Consider the following 16,801-nt stretch of genomic DNA (forward strand, 5'->3'; position numbering starts at 1 on the left):
CATGACAAACTGCAGGGAGGCCAGGCACTTTAATGCTTTAATACTCAGTGGCACAGACATTTGTCAGTGTTTTTTTAGCATCTGAAGGGCTCAGTTTTTCATCCAATTATTATTATTTTTTAATGTATTTTTATTGATTTCAGAGAGAGGGAGGGAGAGATAGAAACATCAATGATGAGAGAGAATCATTGAAAGATTCCCTCCTGCACACTCCCCACTGGGGATCGAGCCTGCAACCCAGGCATGTGCCCTGACCGGGAATCAAACCATGACCGCCTGGTTCATAGGTCGAAGCTCAACCACAGAGCCATGCCAGCCAGGCCAACCAATTTTTTTTTTTAAAGCTTCTTCAACAACAAAAAAAGATAACACATGGCCTTGGCCTGGTAGCTCAGTTACTTGGAGCATCATCCCAGATACCAAAGAGTTGTGAGTTCAATTTCCGGTTGGGATACATACCTACTAGGTTGTGGGTTCAACCCCTAGTTAGGGTGTGTTTGGGAGGCAACCTATCGATGTTTCTCTCCCTCCCTTCCTCTCTCTCTAAAAAAATCAATAAAAACATATCTTTGGGTGAGGATTAAAAAAAAATAAAATAAACACATGAACTATAACATAGTGCCTGGCAAGAAGGAAACTAAAAAAGTTAATTTTTATTACTTAAAAAAATAGTAAAAGTAAAGTAGAGCTCCTCAACCTCAAGTGGGGGTGGTAAGCATGAAACCCTAAATATTTGCTTGTGCTTTCTGTAACCGGCAACTCTTCTGGACAAGACTTACATTGCACAGAATCCCAGAGAAGACCAGGGCTCCAGCAGATAGGCAACAATGCCTATCTCATCTTGTCTGAAGGTTGAAATCACTAACTGTGTTGGCCTGTAATGCTAATAGAATCTATTAAAGCTCAATGAAATTAGAACAAGTCTGATAATAAGCATCCTTTTATTTGCTGATGCCATTACAAAAACTGATTACATTAGCAACAAAAGTGTTTTCTTGAGTGGAAGTCAGAGGCAGTTACTCCCCAAAATGTTAAGTAAAACAGTGCACATCAGTATTAAAATGTTAAATTTTACATTGTCTTTACCACTTTTGATCTTCTGAACAATTTTATTGAGCAAGATAAGATAAAAGATTACATGTTTATTTTATCTTCAGGAATGTAAAGGTCTAATTATTCAAACAGTTTTTATTATAAAACTAAACTCTGAAGGTGTCTACAGAGTTGGCTTTTTTTTTTCTCTCTTTAAATCAGTAGTCTAACAAGGATTAGAAAAGACAAAACTCTGTTCAGTGTTTCTGACGAAGTAGAAAGGGTGGAAACATAAATAAGGCTTTAATTTGGCAAAATATAATACAATGCCTCCTGTTATTCTTGAATGAACAGTTTCTCAATTACTTCACTCTGTAAAAGATCAGAAATAAATAAATTCATTTTAAAACAAAGAAACAAAAGGCAATCAGAAACATCTAACAAGCACCAGAAGTACACATTTGAACTAGCATGGTCCTTTCGACTAGGATCAAAGCAAGTAATATTAATAGTAATCCAAGGGGAAAAAATTCAGAAACTTTTACATGGATTTTAAAATATGAGAGTCAAAACTTCATACCAAATTTAGAATAATGTAAGGATTTTGAAATCCTATTAAAAAACATTTAAGAGAACAACACTGAGAATCCATTTTTATTAGTTCTACTCAAGAGAACTCTACAGCTATTCAGGTGAGTGAGTAGCACTGAAAAGAGGGACTGAAATTTTTACCTTTCCACTCATGCATAAATAGGTTCAGAGATTTTCTGAGGTCATATGAAGCTTTCCAAGTCTGATAAAATGACTAAAGAAATTAACCTTCAAAGGACATAACCAAGTGCAGCATGTGAATTTTGATAGAATGCTGGTTTGGGGGGAAAAAAAGCTACTTGAGGTATAATTAAGGGAACTTAAATATGGGTTTAATATTGGATGATGATATAGAACTACTGGTTTTTTTGGGGGGATGTGATACTGATACTGTGGACTCGTAAAGGAATGTGTTTGTTCTGAGGAGATGCACACTGGAGTGCTCAGGGATAAAATGTCATCATTACTTTCAAATGGTTTGACATCAACAAAACATACAGAGAGAGAGAGAGAGCGATGAAGCAGGTAAGCTATGTGAATGTACTATTCATTCAACACTTCTTTGTGTGAAATTTTTCAAAATAAGAAGTTGAGGGGGAAAAGAAGCAATTAGAAAGTTAAAAGTTATCACTGGCTATCATGTTATCTAAACAAGATTAACAGCTGATCAGAAAGTACATATATTAAACTATAAAGTGCTATGTAAACACATCACAGAAAATGAAAACCTGATCAAGTGTAAAGTGTAGAAATAAAAGCTAGTTTTTATCTGGAATGTCAACACTGTACTTCACTACAAAAGAATTCTTTCTTTCAGAAACAAGAGACAATAGCATCATAAAATAATCTATTTGTCAATGGGAGTAGGGAAAGCACATACATACAAAACACATACACAAAACTTCACCCCAGTTTTTCTGGATAACACTGAGAGCCTCTCTCATTCATTATTGATAAACCAAATACAGACCAACTTTAGGAAAAAGTCAGAATTAGCAGAAGAAACTCTAAGAAGCTGGCAACAAAGGATGAGACAGAATGAGGAGAAAAGGAAGAAGTGGCAGAAGGGATCAGAGCACACGATGTCTGAATCGGGGAGAACAAAAGTACTGATTCAGAGCACAGACCCTGAGCCCAGACCACTTTGATTTAAACCCCAGCTCACCAGTTACTAGCTGTGTGACCTACAGCAAGTTACAGAACCAATTTTGGGTCTACTGATAATGGGAATTAAACCATGCTGGGGTGTTGTGAAGATTACATGAATGAAAATGCCTATGTGCTAGAAGCATGCTCATGCTTAGAGGCACACTTGTGAAGTGTCAGCTATTAAAGTTATCATCCTCCCTCCACAGGACTCCACAAACTGGTTCCAAGGTCAGGGAAGCTGAATCGTATGGTCTGAACGTTTGTGTCCATTTAAAGCCTTATGTTGAGATTCTAACCCCCAATGTAAATGGGATTTAGAAGTGAGATCTTTGAAGACCCCACTGTCATGACAGGGATCAGTGTCCTTATAAACAGGATCCAGAGACCTCCCTCACCCCTCTGCCATGTGAGGACACAAAGGGAAGATGGCCATCTTTAAAACAGGAAGGTTTCACTAGAAACAGGATCTGCTGGCACCTTGATCTTGGACTCCCAGCCTCCAGAACTGTGAGAAATAATCTGTTGTTTAAGCCACTCGTCTGTGGGATTTTTGTTATAGATCAAACAGATCAAAACACTGGGGTGATGAAGTTTTTTGATACAGACAGGTACACACTTAGAACACAAAGTCAGGCAAATATGAAATATAAAGAAGAGTAGATTATCTGGGAACAAAAAAGTATATTATAAAATACTAGTGATTGAGATAATTAAGCAATTATCTTAATTTTTTTAAAAAGCAGGGGTCTGATAGCCTTCTTTTTGGGGCTTGCAGGGAGAGGAATAGGAGATGGGTAGGAAGACATCCAAAAGAAAAGAAAGGTTAAGGTCTTACCAATTAAGGATATAAGATAAATACTCCTATGCCTACAAAAATGCTAAGTACTGTGTATTAGGATTTAGAAAACTAAATTACTGTCTATCACCTCTCTCATTTTTGTCTTTTAAAAATAGCTTTTCCCTTAGTGATAATGTACAGCATTATCTTAAACAATTCATATATACTAAAAACAAATCTCCTGATATCAGCTTTAACCTATTACCCTACATTCTGATGATTTAAAAATTTATATTTACAATTTAATCATCTAGTAGTTTTAAACTACTTCACAAGAAGGAGAATACATTGAGCTAAAATGATGGCTGAAGTTAAAAACCTGAGAGTGACACCAACACTTAATGAAGAGCTGTGGGAACCAAGGGATCTATGGGAGGAGCTAGCCTTGTCAGTGCTGTCAGTGCTGGGCAGAACACACAGAAGGAAGGAGGTCTTCAGTGCCTGGTGGACCTCCACCTTCACACAGCCCATCCTACCCTTCCTGCTGTACTACTGTTCATGCTCCGCCCCTCCCTTCCACTTGCCAGATATGGACTTATGCTCATCAGCTGAGCTATCACTTATGAGAGCTGCCTGCCAAACAGTTCAGTTTTAGCTGTGTTCCCAAAAGACTGCTGAGCTATCACTTATGGGAGCTGCCTGCCAAACAGTTCAGTTTTAGCTGTGTTCCAGAGCATAGATATTTATTTAACAAGTTACTATAACTTTGTAAATCAAGATAAAAAAATTTTAATTTAAAAAGTAAAAGTGCTATTACCAATGATCAGTATAAGTATCAAATTTAATATGATTAAGGTAAATGTGGAAAAAGGCCACGTCAAAGATGGTTCACAAGACTTAATATGAGCAACCCATGTGCACGGGGAAAAAAGAAAATATTCAAGAACACCTTTGAGATGCTGGAGAGATACTACTGATGAGGTCTAAAGACAAAGGTAATCGGTGATCTCATAATTTTTTAAGCTCTTGGAAATGAGCCCTTCCCTTATAACACCAAGACCTATGGACTGACTTCAGCCTATTTAGCATACTTCATTTATCTTCCATGAAAACAAAGGACCTGTATTAGATCTAGCAATTAGGAAAGTACTAATGACCTCAGCAAAAAAAAACACGTTTCATTGGAAAGGCAGGAAGAGAAGCCATTCTACACTAGATGAACAAGTTAATATCAAGAAGTAGATGTTATGAGAATAGTTTAAGAATTTTGTTGAACAGTGAAATAAAAGAAAAAATAGGGTGGTAACCTAAAGGAAGTGCATGGTTAAAATAAGACATCTGAGCAGGTTTCCAAGACTGAACAGAAGGAGCATGTGGAGAGAAAAGAGTAGGGCTTAAGACATTGGAGGGAAGAAGCAGGAAGCAAGGGTATTTCCTAATTTGGGAATGTGGTAATGTGGCAGAAGTGTAACTCTAGGTAACTGAAAGGTCAACATCCTAAGGATTAAAGACTACGATATAATTTTTTTTGCTGACAGGTTAAAAGAATGAGCTGGGTTTATCTGGAAAGTCTTCTTAAAGGTAACTGGCCTGAAATAGCATTTTAAAGGAGAACATATGCTAAGGCAGGTGAGGGGATAATCATTCTATAAAAGTGAGGCAGGCCCTGGCTGGGTGGCTCAGTTGGTTGGAGCATCATCCCATACACTGAAAGGTTGGGGTTCAATTCCCAGTCAGGGCACTTACCTAGGTTGTGGGTTTGATCCCTGGTTGGGGTGGGTATGAGAAGGCAACCAATTGATGTTTCTATCTCACATCAATGTCTCTCTCCTTTCCCCTCTCTCTTAAAATCAATAAGCATGTCCTTGAGTGAGGATTAAAAAAAAAAGACAGAATGCCCCTGTAATAAAAATAGCTGTCCAATGGAAGCATGGAGCAGAGTACGGAATCTCGGAGGGAAGGCGGGGGAGGGTGGGTGCGTGGGAGGTAATCAACCAAAGACATTATATGCATACATGCATTACCCATGGGTACAGACAATAGCATGGTGAAGGCCTAGGATGGAGGGTATGGTTGGGCTGGAGGGGGTCAATGGGGAGAAAAAGGAGGCATAAGCAATACTTTCAACAATAAAGATTAAAAAATAAAGTTAAAGCATAGGATATTAAATAAATAAATAAATGTAAACAATGTCTTAAAAAAAAATAGCTGTCCATTCCAGCTTTTCCAGGACACCTAACTTACCCTGAGGCCTCCGTACAGACTTAAAGAGTCTTAAGTAAGGGTTCTGAAAGGGACAGTTCAGTGATGAGTGGCCCCTTTGTGTTGCACAAGCCACTCCACTCATCTCCAGGATACCATGATTATTTTAGAACAAACAGCTTTGAAAGAAGAATATCTTAAGTATTCCATGCATATTGTAATATCCTAATTACCCAAGGCTAATAAGACTTAAATCATTCTGAAAACAGATAAAACCCAGGAATCAACTAATTAACTGATCTTATTCACCAGCTAAAACACAAGCCACCTTTTAAATATATATATTTTAAACTTACTTTTAGTTATAGCTGACACGCAATATTATATTAGTTTCAGGCATACAACAGTTATTCCACATTTATACACCTTGCAAAGTGATCACTACAATAAGACTATCAACCATTTGTCACCAATCATAGTTATCATATTACTGACTATATTCTCTATGCTGCACATTACATCCCTGCAAGTCATTTTTAAGTGGCAACAAATCTGAGCTTTCCCAGGTAATATAGGCAATAAAATTTCTTAACATGGTTTGGTTAGTGATGGATTTATTTATCTTCTATTAAGACCGTCACTTCAGGAGTTAAAAAATGGATCTGGTTAGCTTTATAAGCAAGCAAAGAAACAAAAAAAAATCCAGCATCCAATTTAAAGAAATTATGATGACCTGATTTTCAGCTCAGAATCTTAGCTTAGTAAAAACATCACAGTCACTTTATTTTACCAAATCATTAAAAAAAATGCACAGATACTTTACCAGAACTTAGATCAGGATAAAGTAAAGGAGTTGCAGACATTATGGCAATGAACAAAACCTATGTAAACAAGTTACAAGAGTGTATGTTTTATGCAAAGGTCAAGGGAGATAAAAATAAAGGTTTTTTTCCCTCCCTCCAAGCTGAAGACCAAAATATGTACAAAATGGTAATAAAGCTCCAAAAAAGCTAAAGCTGTCACTGGAGGTTCTGAAAGAGATAGAGGAAATATTTCTGCTAGGGCAATAACAGCTCCTGTATTTATGATAAACACACTCTACACAGACATTCACATACACACACTATGCCTATTACCCACAGACAGACAGGAATAGTTCAGTGATTCTTACCTACTACCGGGTAGTGTTCTTTCTCCTTTGTGAGCTGTTGGTTTACTGCCTGAAGCAACTGCTGTAACTGTGCTACAGTCTGATTTAGACTTACAGACATAGTCTCCTTCTCAGAAGACTCCTAAAACAAAGATAGAAGTAGTGAAAAACTCCAAACAAGAGAAAAGGGCAGAACATTTTTGTTTTAAATACAACATGAAATATCTGAAAGGTGACATGAAAATCAATAATAAAAACACACAGAGAAAGAGTGTTCGATACTTAGTGATGCAAATTAGTTTGCACCAAAGAAAGCTGTCATTAATGTTGTCACTGGACCACAAAGGGAAAAACCTACAATCTCTGAATGTCAGATATGAATTCATTTCTCTGCTCAGAAAAAAATATGCAGGGCACCAAAGAAGAGAACATTCATAATAACAGTAAAAACAACAATAAACATACTGAGCTTTTCTAAGTGCTAGGCACTGTTGTGTTACCAGCTATTTTAAGTGATTTATATCGGCGGTCGCCAATCGGTGGTCCGCAGACTACACTGGTGGTCCATGAGGTCCGAAAGGTTGGCGACCACTGATTTATACAGTAACTCGCTTATTCCTTTCAACAATCCTACAATATAGGTACTATTATAATTGCCTTTTACAAATGGGGCAACTAAACCACAGAGAGGCTAAGGAATATGGCTGAAGTCTTACAACTACTAAGCAGTAGGGGCAGGATTCTAACACAAGCAGTCTATACTCTTAAACAGTATACCAAAATGCCTCCCAACACAAACCTTGATTAACATCTTACTAAGCTAAAGTGAAAACAAACATTAATAAAAACACTGCATTTCAGAGATAGGGTATCAGTTAAAAAAGCAACATGACTGATGGAAGCACATTACAAAGGCTTTTTTTTTATCCTCACCGGAGGATTTTTTTAAAAATTGATTTGATCAAGGGCGGGGGGAAAAGGGGAGACATGTGTGGTACCCTTTGTAATACTTTAAGCAAAAAAAAAGGGAAAAAAAATTGATTTGAGAGAGAGAGGAAGGGGGAGGGAGGGAGGGAGGGAGGGAAGAAGGGAGAGAGAAGAAGAGAAAGGGGAGAGAGAGAGGAAGAGGGAGAGAGGGAAGAGAGAGGGACAGAAAGGGAGAGGGATTGATCCCTTGCCTCTGATGTACGGGCCCTGACTGGGGATTTAATTTGCAATCTTTTCATGTGTAGGATGATAATCTAACCAAATGAGGAACCCAGCCAGGGCTACAAAGGCATTTTTTAAGTCATAGATGGATCTTGTACATGTTTAACTTCACTTAATTTATAAGGTAATTAGCCCTGAGATTTGAAGTTAAAGAAAAGACATACCGATTCTGGGGAAACATCACTATTCTCAATAACAGTAGTGTCACCAGCAGCTTTTACTATTTTTGACTGGATAAGATCCAGTGACTGTTGAGCCTGTAAAGAAAGCAATATGGTAGCCTCCACAAACTACAACTGATAATTAAATATAGACAAGAAAAAAAATGAGCGATTTTCTTACATCTTTTGTACAAGAATAAAGCTCTTCTAAAAACACAATGTAAAGCCAACCTATTCAGTTTTTTCTCCAAAATGAAAACAGCTTCCTCCCCCACCAGACTATAAAAACACATGGCTCACTGTTTTAAAAAATTCAAACAATACACATTTAGGATAACATTAAGCTAGGTCAGGGGTCAGCCAAGTCTGGCCACAGCCTGTTTTTATACAGCTCACGAGCTAAGAATGGTATTTACATTTATAAAGGATTATGTTAAACAAACAAACAAAGACCAGTATGTGAGAGGAAGTCATATGTGGCCCACAAATCCTAAAATAGTTTGTAGTTTTGCTGACCCCTGATCTAGATCCCTCTTCTGTACATACAAGGGCAAATAGAAAACTGGCAAAAAAAAAAAAAATGTATAAATGGTCTTTAACATACATGTTGTTTTATACTTGTTTGTTTCACATTGTATTTTATTAACTTTTTTCATGTCAATAAATATTTATGTGCATTTCCAATCAAGTGCTACATGGTCTTTCTATATAAACATGGGCACAACACTATTGCCTATTGTTGCCATTTTAGCCATCACAAATAACATTGCATATCTAGTATCTTTGAGTGCCTGTTTAATATCCTTAAAGTATGTCTGAGAAACTAAATTGCTAAGCTAAAACTACATGTTTTATATATTTGGTCCAGAGGTCAAAAATTACCACATACTAAAGTAAACTAGACTGCTCAGCCTTGACAATTGTATCATGTGCCTAAGTTTTGAGCTCTAAAACAAACTTCCTAAGTTCACATTTTATCTACTGGTAACAATAACACCAAAGTAATCTGAAGCAATTCTGAATTCCTATTTTTGCATAACATCATACAGAACCAACAAAAACATTTCTTTCAACTTTTGAAAAAGTGACGTATTTGTTTTGCTAATGAACACGATCACAGCTCTAAAGCAGCTTTGATAATAAGCACACGTGAATTATACTTTGAAAAATATCTCAAAATTACAAATAACTTGTCAACCTAATGCAAAGAATAAAAAATGTAATCCTAAAAACTGCCTATTTATGAGACTAAGAAAAATGTATTTCTACAAAGTAATAAATGAAAGGAACAAACTTCTGAAACATCAGAGGTCTATATACATCTTTCAGATCCATAAAGATAAACAACTACATAAGCTAATTCCTCCCCACCCCCAAAAAAATATATGGCTGAAAATAAGTTTTAAAAAAAGAATAACTTCAAATAAATTTAAAGTTTATGCTATACATCATAAAGAAATTAATTACACAAATGTGATGAAATGATGAGGCAAATGAAGAATGTTAAAACAAGCCAAAAAGTTTAGTTCCAAAAACTATATATCAAATAGTTTAAATTTATAAACAAATTAATATAATGCAAAAAATAACAGCAGAATTAGCAGTATGTTTGTTTAAGATTCAAGGCACAATATTGCATAATGCAATACCATCTTCTGGACAAGCAGTGTCTTACCTTATGCAAGTCACCAGCTACCTTTTGTCGTTCACTTTGTTCGGTTTTAAGTTTTGTGAGCGTTTCATTTAACTGTGTTTTTAGCTGTAAAAATAAAGGACACCATAATCAACTTTATTTTCATCCTTCTTTGATTATGCTTAGACCTCTAGGATTGAAGAATGAATGAGAAAGAACGGGATCTCTAACAGTTATGCACAGTGGATTAGCAATATGCTGCACCAGATGTATAGAAAAGCTAAGCAGTGGAGGATCCCATCTGTAAAGCTAAGTCAATGTAAGAAAAGCTATAGAAACAAACTAGAGTTTAGAGAAGAAAATTGTAAATGTAAAAACAAAACCATTAAATTCTAGTCAAGTGCCTTTAAAAAGTATTCCTATTCACTATTCATAATAATTCATTCATACTGAAATTGTTCAAATTAAAAGGCAAGTAGGCCCTAGCCAGTTTTGTTCAGTGGATAGAGCGTCAGCCTGCAGACTGAAGGGTCCTGGGTTCAATTCTAGTCAAGGGCGCATGCCAGGGTTGCGGACTTGATCCCCAGTAGGGGGCGTGCAGGAGGCAGCCAAATCAATGATTCCCTCTTATCGCTGATGTTTCTCTCTCCCTTCCTCTCTGAAATCAATAAAAATATATTTTAAAAAATAAATAAAAGGCAAGTAGTCAGAAACTTTAATTTTTAAAGACTTTCATGACTATACAGTTAAGAAAAGTCAATTGTGTAATATTTTAAAAGACATTGAACAAAAGACTGCAAATCCAGTAAAATGATAACTTCAAAAATTTTAATGTTGCTCATCCTTTAAAATGGCACTGAAGAAATGAGTGCAAGACCATACTGGCCTAATAATGGCAACAAGAAATGTCCTAAGACACACTTCTCAATAACCAACTTGTCAAAACAGTAATAAAGCTCTATAAAACTCTAGTGCCAATACAGAATGCCTCTAATCTTGTTAACTGTTCTGATTAAATATGAATAAGGAAAATGGACTACAATGACAAAAAAAACCCACAACTTTATTTAAACTCACCAAGTTAACTGATTTAGCCTCCCACCCAGAGGCATAACATTCCAAAGAGGTCTGGAGACTCAAAAGGGGGAAATACAAAATGCTGACATTTCGAACTGGAGGGAGAATTAATGGGGGACATTCATTTGGAAATACTATTTTTAGAACTCTATTTAAATCCCAACTTCTTCAGTTTTTGCTCCTTTACTTAATTCTGATTTAATATCTTTCTCTCCCTCTCCCTTCCTCTCTGAAATCAATAAAAACATTAAAAAAAAAAAAAAGACCTGACAGAAGTTGAGAAGCAAATAATCAAAGAGAGCATCAGTCTGAATGAGATTCAACCATAATCTTGTGGGTTTGATGCCACTGTTAGAGTCAGTCACCAAGCACCAAAGTTAATAGTAATGTCTCCAACAATGATGACAGAGAATCATTGCTTGGCTGCCTCCTACACGCCCCTATTGGGGAATCGAGCCTGCAACCCAAACATGTGCCCTGACTGGGAATTGAACTGTGACCTCCTGGTTTATATAGCTCAACACTCAATCACTGAGCCACCGTGGCCGGGCAAGAGGTTATTCCTTTGGCCCAAGAACACACCATGTAAGTACAGGCAAATAAAATTATTTAATTTATCTTAAAATGTGGCAACAGTTTTCCTGAGCAAACAAACAGAAAAACTAAAATTAAGATTACAAACTCAATGTGAAAAAACCCACTCAAAATGGCCTCTTGCCCGGCCATGGTGGCTCAGTGGTTGAGTGTTCACCTATAAACCAGGTGATCACAGTTCAATTCCCAGTCAGGGCACATGTCCGGGTTGCAGGCTCGATTCCCCAATATGGGGCGTATAGGAGGCAGCCAATCAATGATTCTCTTTCATCATTGATGTTTCTATCTTTCTCTCCCTCTCCCTTCCTCTCTGAAATCAATAAAAACATTAAAAAAAAACAAAAACCTCCTGACAGAAGTCGAGGAGCAAATAATCAAAGAGAGCATCAGTCTGAATGAAGACTCAACCATAATCCTGTGGGTTTGATGCCACTGTTAGAGTTAGTCACCACACACCAAAGTTAATAGTAGTGTCTCCAACAACAGTAGGAGAAATTATTTTCTAAAAACACATTATAGAGTAAGGCTTACAGCTGTAGCATACCACAGTCGTGATCTGTACAATGAATGTATAGCAAACATATGTATAAAACTAGTCTCACACTGCAGTGGGAATGACTCAATTAAGATAAAATGAAGGTAAATAAAACAAAAATTTCATTTAAAAACTAAAGAGGTTGTTGTGTGTATGTGTGTGTTTGGGGGAGAAGGATGAGGCTCTACATGTACATTCCATAGAGCCCTATTCTGAAAACTAATTCCCATAAATCACTAACATAACACAGAAAATCAACCACAAATGGGTAAGTTAAGAAGTTTTCTTTGGTACCTACAGCAAAGTAGTAAGAAAATTCCAAACTGGGCAGGATTAACTTGGTATAAGAAGAAAACTTACTGTAATCTTTCTAGAGTTTATTCTGGTACTTTTTAAAAATCTAATCACATGCTATAACAATTTTTAAGTCACGGAAAGACATAACAATTGTTTTCGAAACATACTACAAGATAGTCATATTTATCTAACAACTAAGCCTGACACAGTCAGTATAAATTTCCAGAAATTTAATAATGGGAGTACTCTATGTCTATAGACATTTAGCTAACTTTAGTTAAATCTTTAAGTCTATAGCTTCATGACTACTATGCCCTAAATCAGGGGTTCTCAAACTACGGCCCGCGGGCCACATGCTGCCCGCCGAAAACATTTATCCGGCCCGCCGGGTGTTTTTGCCGCTGCTGTGTGCGCAGGAATTTGTTCATAGTTTTTTTTTAAACTATAGTCCGGCCCTCCAACGGTCTGAGGGACAGTGAACTGGCCCCCCGTTTAGCTTTTTGTTAACTATCTGTATAATAAAAACATAAGCAACTGTTATGGCGGAACAACCAGAACCACCAGTCACTATGATGCACACTGACCACTAGGGGGCAGACACTCAATGCAGGAGCTGCCTGCCCCCTGGTGGTCAGTGCGCTCCCACAGGGGGAGCCCCACTCAGTCAGAAGCAGGGCTCACGGCTGGCGAGTGCAGCAGCGGTAGCAGGAGCCTCTCCCACCTCCGTGGCAGCACAAAGGAACAGCAAGCTGAGTGGTAAGGAGTGAGCAGACGGGTGGTAAGGAACAAGGGCTCCCAGGGATCAGGCCTAAGCCAGCAGTCGGACATCCCCCAAGGGGTCCCGGACTGCAAGAGGGCGCAGGCTGGGCTGAGGTAACCCCCAGTGCACGAATTTAGAGCACTGGGCCTCTAGTAATTTACAGAAAGACCAGTTAAAATAAGAAACTGGATTAGATTATTGCCCTTGAATGAAGAGGCTGCATCTTCAACCTTTAATATTCTCCTCCTTCCAGGTTAAAAAATAAGAGGTCTAATTAATTATGGTAACTCTGAGAAGAGAATCTTCACAATTCAGTCAGTCTTTATCAGCATGTTTCATTTCTTTATTCATAATGCTGTTTAAGAAATTAGGTTTCATAAAACACGGAAAATTTCTCTGAGAAAGAGTTGCAAGCCAAACATGCTATTGTTAGAAGCTAAGAAAAGAAGGATCATCTTAGGAATCAAGAAAAGAAAGATCACCTCAGGAGTCAACAGAATATGAAGATTATCTTAAACTTACAAAATTGCCAAGCTAAAGATGTTAGCAAGGAGAAAAAGTTTGGATGGTTTCTCCACGTGTCATCACAAGTGTTTTCAGAGCCTACTTGATACCCAGTGGAGAACAAGCTTCTTACCAAATTTAGCTCTTCATTCTGTCTTACTGCTTCAGAATATGAATCATCAAGTTTTTTCTGCAATTCAGTCAACAGATCTTTCAGCTGCAATGAAGTTTAGAGTTTAAGATTGATCTCCTTATGGTAGCCCATGTTATGTATGCAACTTGGAAGCTCTGCCACTAACAACTTACACTAAAATATTTTATTACTCTGTTATAAACTTAAGTAGAGAAGCAAGGTTGAAAAAATTCTACTGTAAGTACCTCTCTGACTTCTGTGACATAGGTAGATCGTTCAATTTCTGCCTTCTCTAGTTCCATTTCCAAATTCTCTCGTTCTCTTCTCAGCTAGTAATGCAACAAAGAAGGAAAAGTTAACAAACCCATTTAAGATTTCCCTTCATGATGCTTCCCCACAATGAAGAGTTATGACACTTCTGAATAAAAAACCATTATCTCAAAAACTACAAGCTATTCTTAAATGCATAACAAGTGCATAAGTAGACTAAAGAAGTCTTAACACAGATCTTTAAAAAAAAACCATACGCTTAATGCTAAAAAGTCAAACAATGAAATAACATACATTTTCAATATCTTTATTTTCTCTTCTTAATTGCTCTAGCTCGTGTTCCAAAGATGTGAATGACAACTGCATCTGAAATATGAAACAATTATATGACCAACTAAACCACCAAGGATATTGATACGTCTATCTTCTAGAACAGTGGTCGGCAAACTGCGGCTCGCGAGCCACATGCGGCTCTTTGGCCCCTTGAGTGTGGCTCTTCCACAAAATACCAATTTCTGCGCATGGGCCACGAAGTTTCAATCGCACTGTACAAAAGGAAGAGCCACACTCAAGGGGCCAAAGAGCCACATATGGCTCGCGAGCCGCAGTTTGCCAACCACTGTTCTAGAATTTTAATCCATTTTCTTGAAATGCATCTCATTTAAAGTTATAATGAATTTTAAAAGACCTTAAAAATGAGAGTGTCACATTTAACTTGATTTAAATTGCAGTAAAAATCCACCCCATTTGCGTGTCATTATATTAGGCCTTGCCAGAAGTGCTTAAATTTTTTAACAACTTATAACTGACTGTATTTAGTCCCCAAATGTATTAACATAGAGTACCATCAGTATCCCTAAATTCTGCACAGGTTGGCCCAGAAAAACAAACAAGCAACAGATGGCACTCTTTAACACACCCAAGTAAATTGGAGAGAAATTAAGATTGTACAAAAACATCCAGTTCCATGAAGAATATAAGAACTTATTTTTTTCTTGAATACTATATGCCATGGGTCACAACATAATGTTATAAAAGTCATTGTGGCCTGGCCAGTGATTGAGCATCGGCCTATGAACCAGGAGGTAATGGTTCGATTCCCGGTTAAAGCACATGCCTGGGGTTGCGGGCTTGATCCCCAGTAGGGGGCGTGCAGGAGGCAGCTGATCGATGACTCTCTCTCATCACTGATGCTTCTATCTTTCTCTCCCTCTCCCTTCCTCTCTCTGAAATCAATAAAAACCAATTTTTTAAAGTCATTTTGAACTCCAAATAATTTAACTCGTGTCACTGCATAGTAGCTCTGTAACTTTCAAAGCACTTTATATTCTTTATCATTATCCTTTAGTTGGACTCTAAACCAATGATTCTCAATCGTGGGTGGGAATCATAATCACTTGAGGGGCTCTTTAAAGCAGACTGCTGGCCCCACAGAGTTTCAGATGCAGTAAGTCTTGGGTGAGACTCAATAATGCATTTTTTAACAAGTTCCCAGGTGATGCTGATGTTGCTGGTTCAGGGCCCACACTTTAAGAATCACTGCTCTAGCCGGTTTCAGTGGATAGAGAGCGTCAGCCTGCGAACTGAAAGGTCCTGGGTTCAATTCCAGTCAAGAGCACATGCCCGGGTTGTGGGCTCGATCCCCAGTAGGGGGCATGCAGGAGGCAGCCAATCAATGATTCTCTCTCATCACTGATGTTTCTGTCTCTCTCTCCCTCTCCCTTCCTCTCTGAAGTCAATAAAAATATTATTTTTTTTTCAAATCAGTTCTAAATAAGCTCTCCCTTTTTAAATACAGTACCTGTTTAATAGTCTTTTGTGACTCATCGACCTTAACTTTCCATTTATTTTCTTCCTGCTCCACACTTCTCTGTAGCTTCTGTAAAATACCTTCCTATGGATAAAAGTATAGTTGTTTTGAAAAATTCATGCTCTGATGCTAAAATAAACTATTTAAGCCACTAAGGAATAAGTTAATGATTTTTAAATGAAACCAAAATGTAGATTAAAAATCATTTCCTACTGTTTCTGCAAGGACGGATTTATATTTTTCACACTCTAGCTGTAACAATGTGTGCATTTCATCAGCTTCTTTCAACTTGTGCTCTAGAACCTGCAAAAAATGACATAAAGAAAAATTCCCTAGTTTTACCAGAAAGTTTTGTGCTTCAAACTTGTTTCAGTACTTACTGGTATATTATGACAAATGGTTTCTAACTGTTTTAAAATGAAACACTACATTTCAACCTTCTTAAGGAACAATAAAGTACAATGACCTTTTTGGTCATTTGGTTTTGCTAATAAAACTGAGTCTGTTTACTACAAAACATATTACACAATCTAAAAAGCTTAAGCAACTGAACGACCAGTCACTATGACACTCACTGACCACCAGGGGCAGACACTCAACACAGGAGCAGCCCCCTGGTGGTCAGTGTGCTCCCATAGCAGGAGCACCACTCAGCTGACCAACGGGTGCCAGATGCCGGGCTCATGGCTGGCAAGTGCAGCTGCGGCAGCAGTGGCAGGCACAGTCAGGGCCCGGAATAGGGGGAGTTGCAGCCAGCCCAGGCTTGGGCTCCTCCCCGGCCGCCTGCCGCTTTGCACACTACTATACCCCCGAGGGGTCCTGGATTGCAAGAGGGTGCAGGCCAGGCTGAGGGACCCCACCGGTGCACGGATTTGTGCACGGGTGGGGTCCCTCTGGGTGGCCTGCAGGGATCGGG

At 37.9% G+C, this 16,801-nt stretch overlaps 1 protein-coding gene across 11 annotated transcripts in view; it reads right to left on the reverse strand.

Moving 5' to 3' along the window:
* Positions 1-922: 922 nt before the first annotated feature.
* Positions 923-16,801, reverse strand: part of KTN1 (kinectin 1 (kinesin receptor)) — a 106,169-nt gene continuing 90,290 nt past the window's right edge. For 5 of the 11 annotated variants that reach the window (XM_014529253.1, XM_014529258.1, XM_014529252.1 and 2 more), the window contains 9 exons: positions 16,099-16,188; positions 15,877-15,969; positions 14,370-14,441; positions 14,051-14,134; positions 13,806-13,889; positions 9,948-10,031; positions 8,276-8,368; positions 6,924-7,044; positions 923-1,404 (listed from right to left, as the gene is read on the reverse strand). In XM_014529253.1, coding sequence (XP_014384739.1) covers positions 1,400-1,404; positions 6,924-7,044; positions 8,276-8,368; positions 9,948-10,031; positions 13,806-13,889; positions 14,051-14,134; positions 14,370-14,441; positions 15,877-15,969; positions 16,099-16,188 — 726 coding nt within the window. In that variant the 3' untranslated portion in view covers positions 923-1,399. The remainder of the gene's footprint in view (positions 1,405-6,923; positions 7,045-8,275; positions 8,369-9,947; positions 10,032-13,805; positions 13,890-14,050; positions 14,135-14,369; positions 14,442-15,876; positions 15,970-16,098; positions 16,189-16,801) is intronic. The other 6 variants (XM_014529255.1, XM_014529260.1, XM_014529259.1 and 3 more) reach the window with 2 other exon arrangements.

This window comes from Myotis brandtii, unplaced genomic scaffold (assembly GCF_000412655.1).
Source record: "Myotis brandtii unplaced genomic scaffold, ASM41265v1 scaffold675, whole genome shotgun sequence".
NCBI lineage: Eukaryota > Metazoa > Chordata > Mammalia > Chiroptera > Vespertilionidae > Myotis > Myotis brandtii.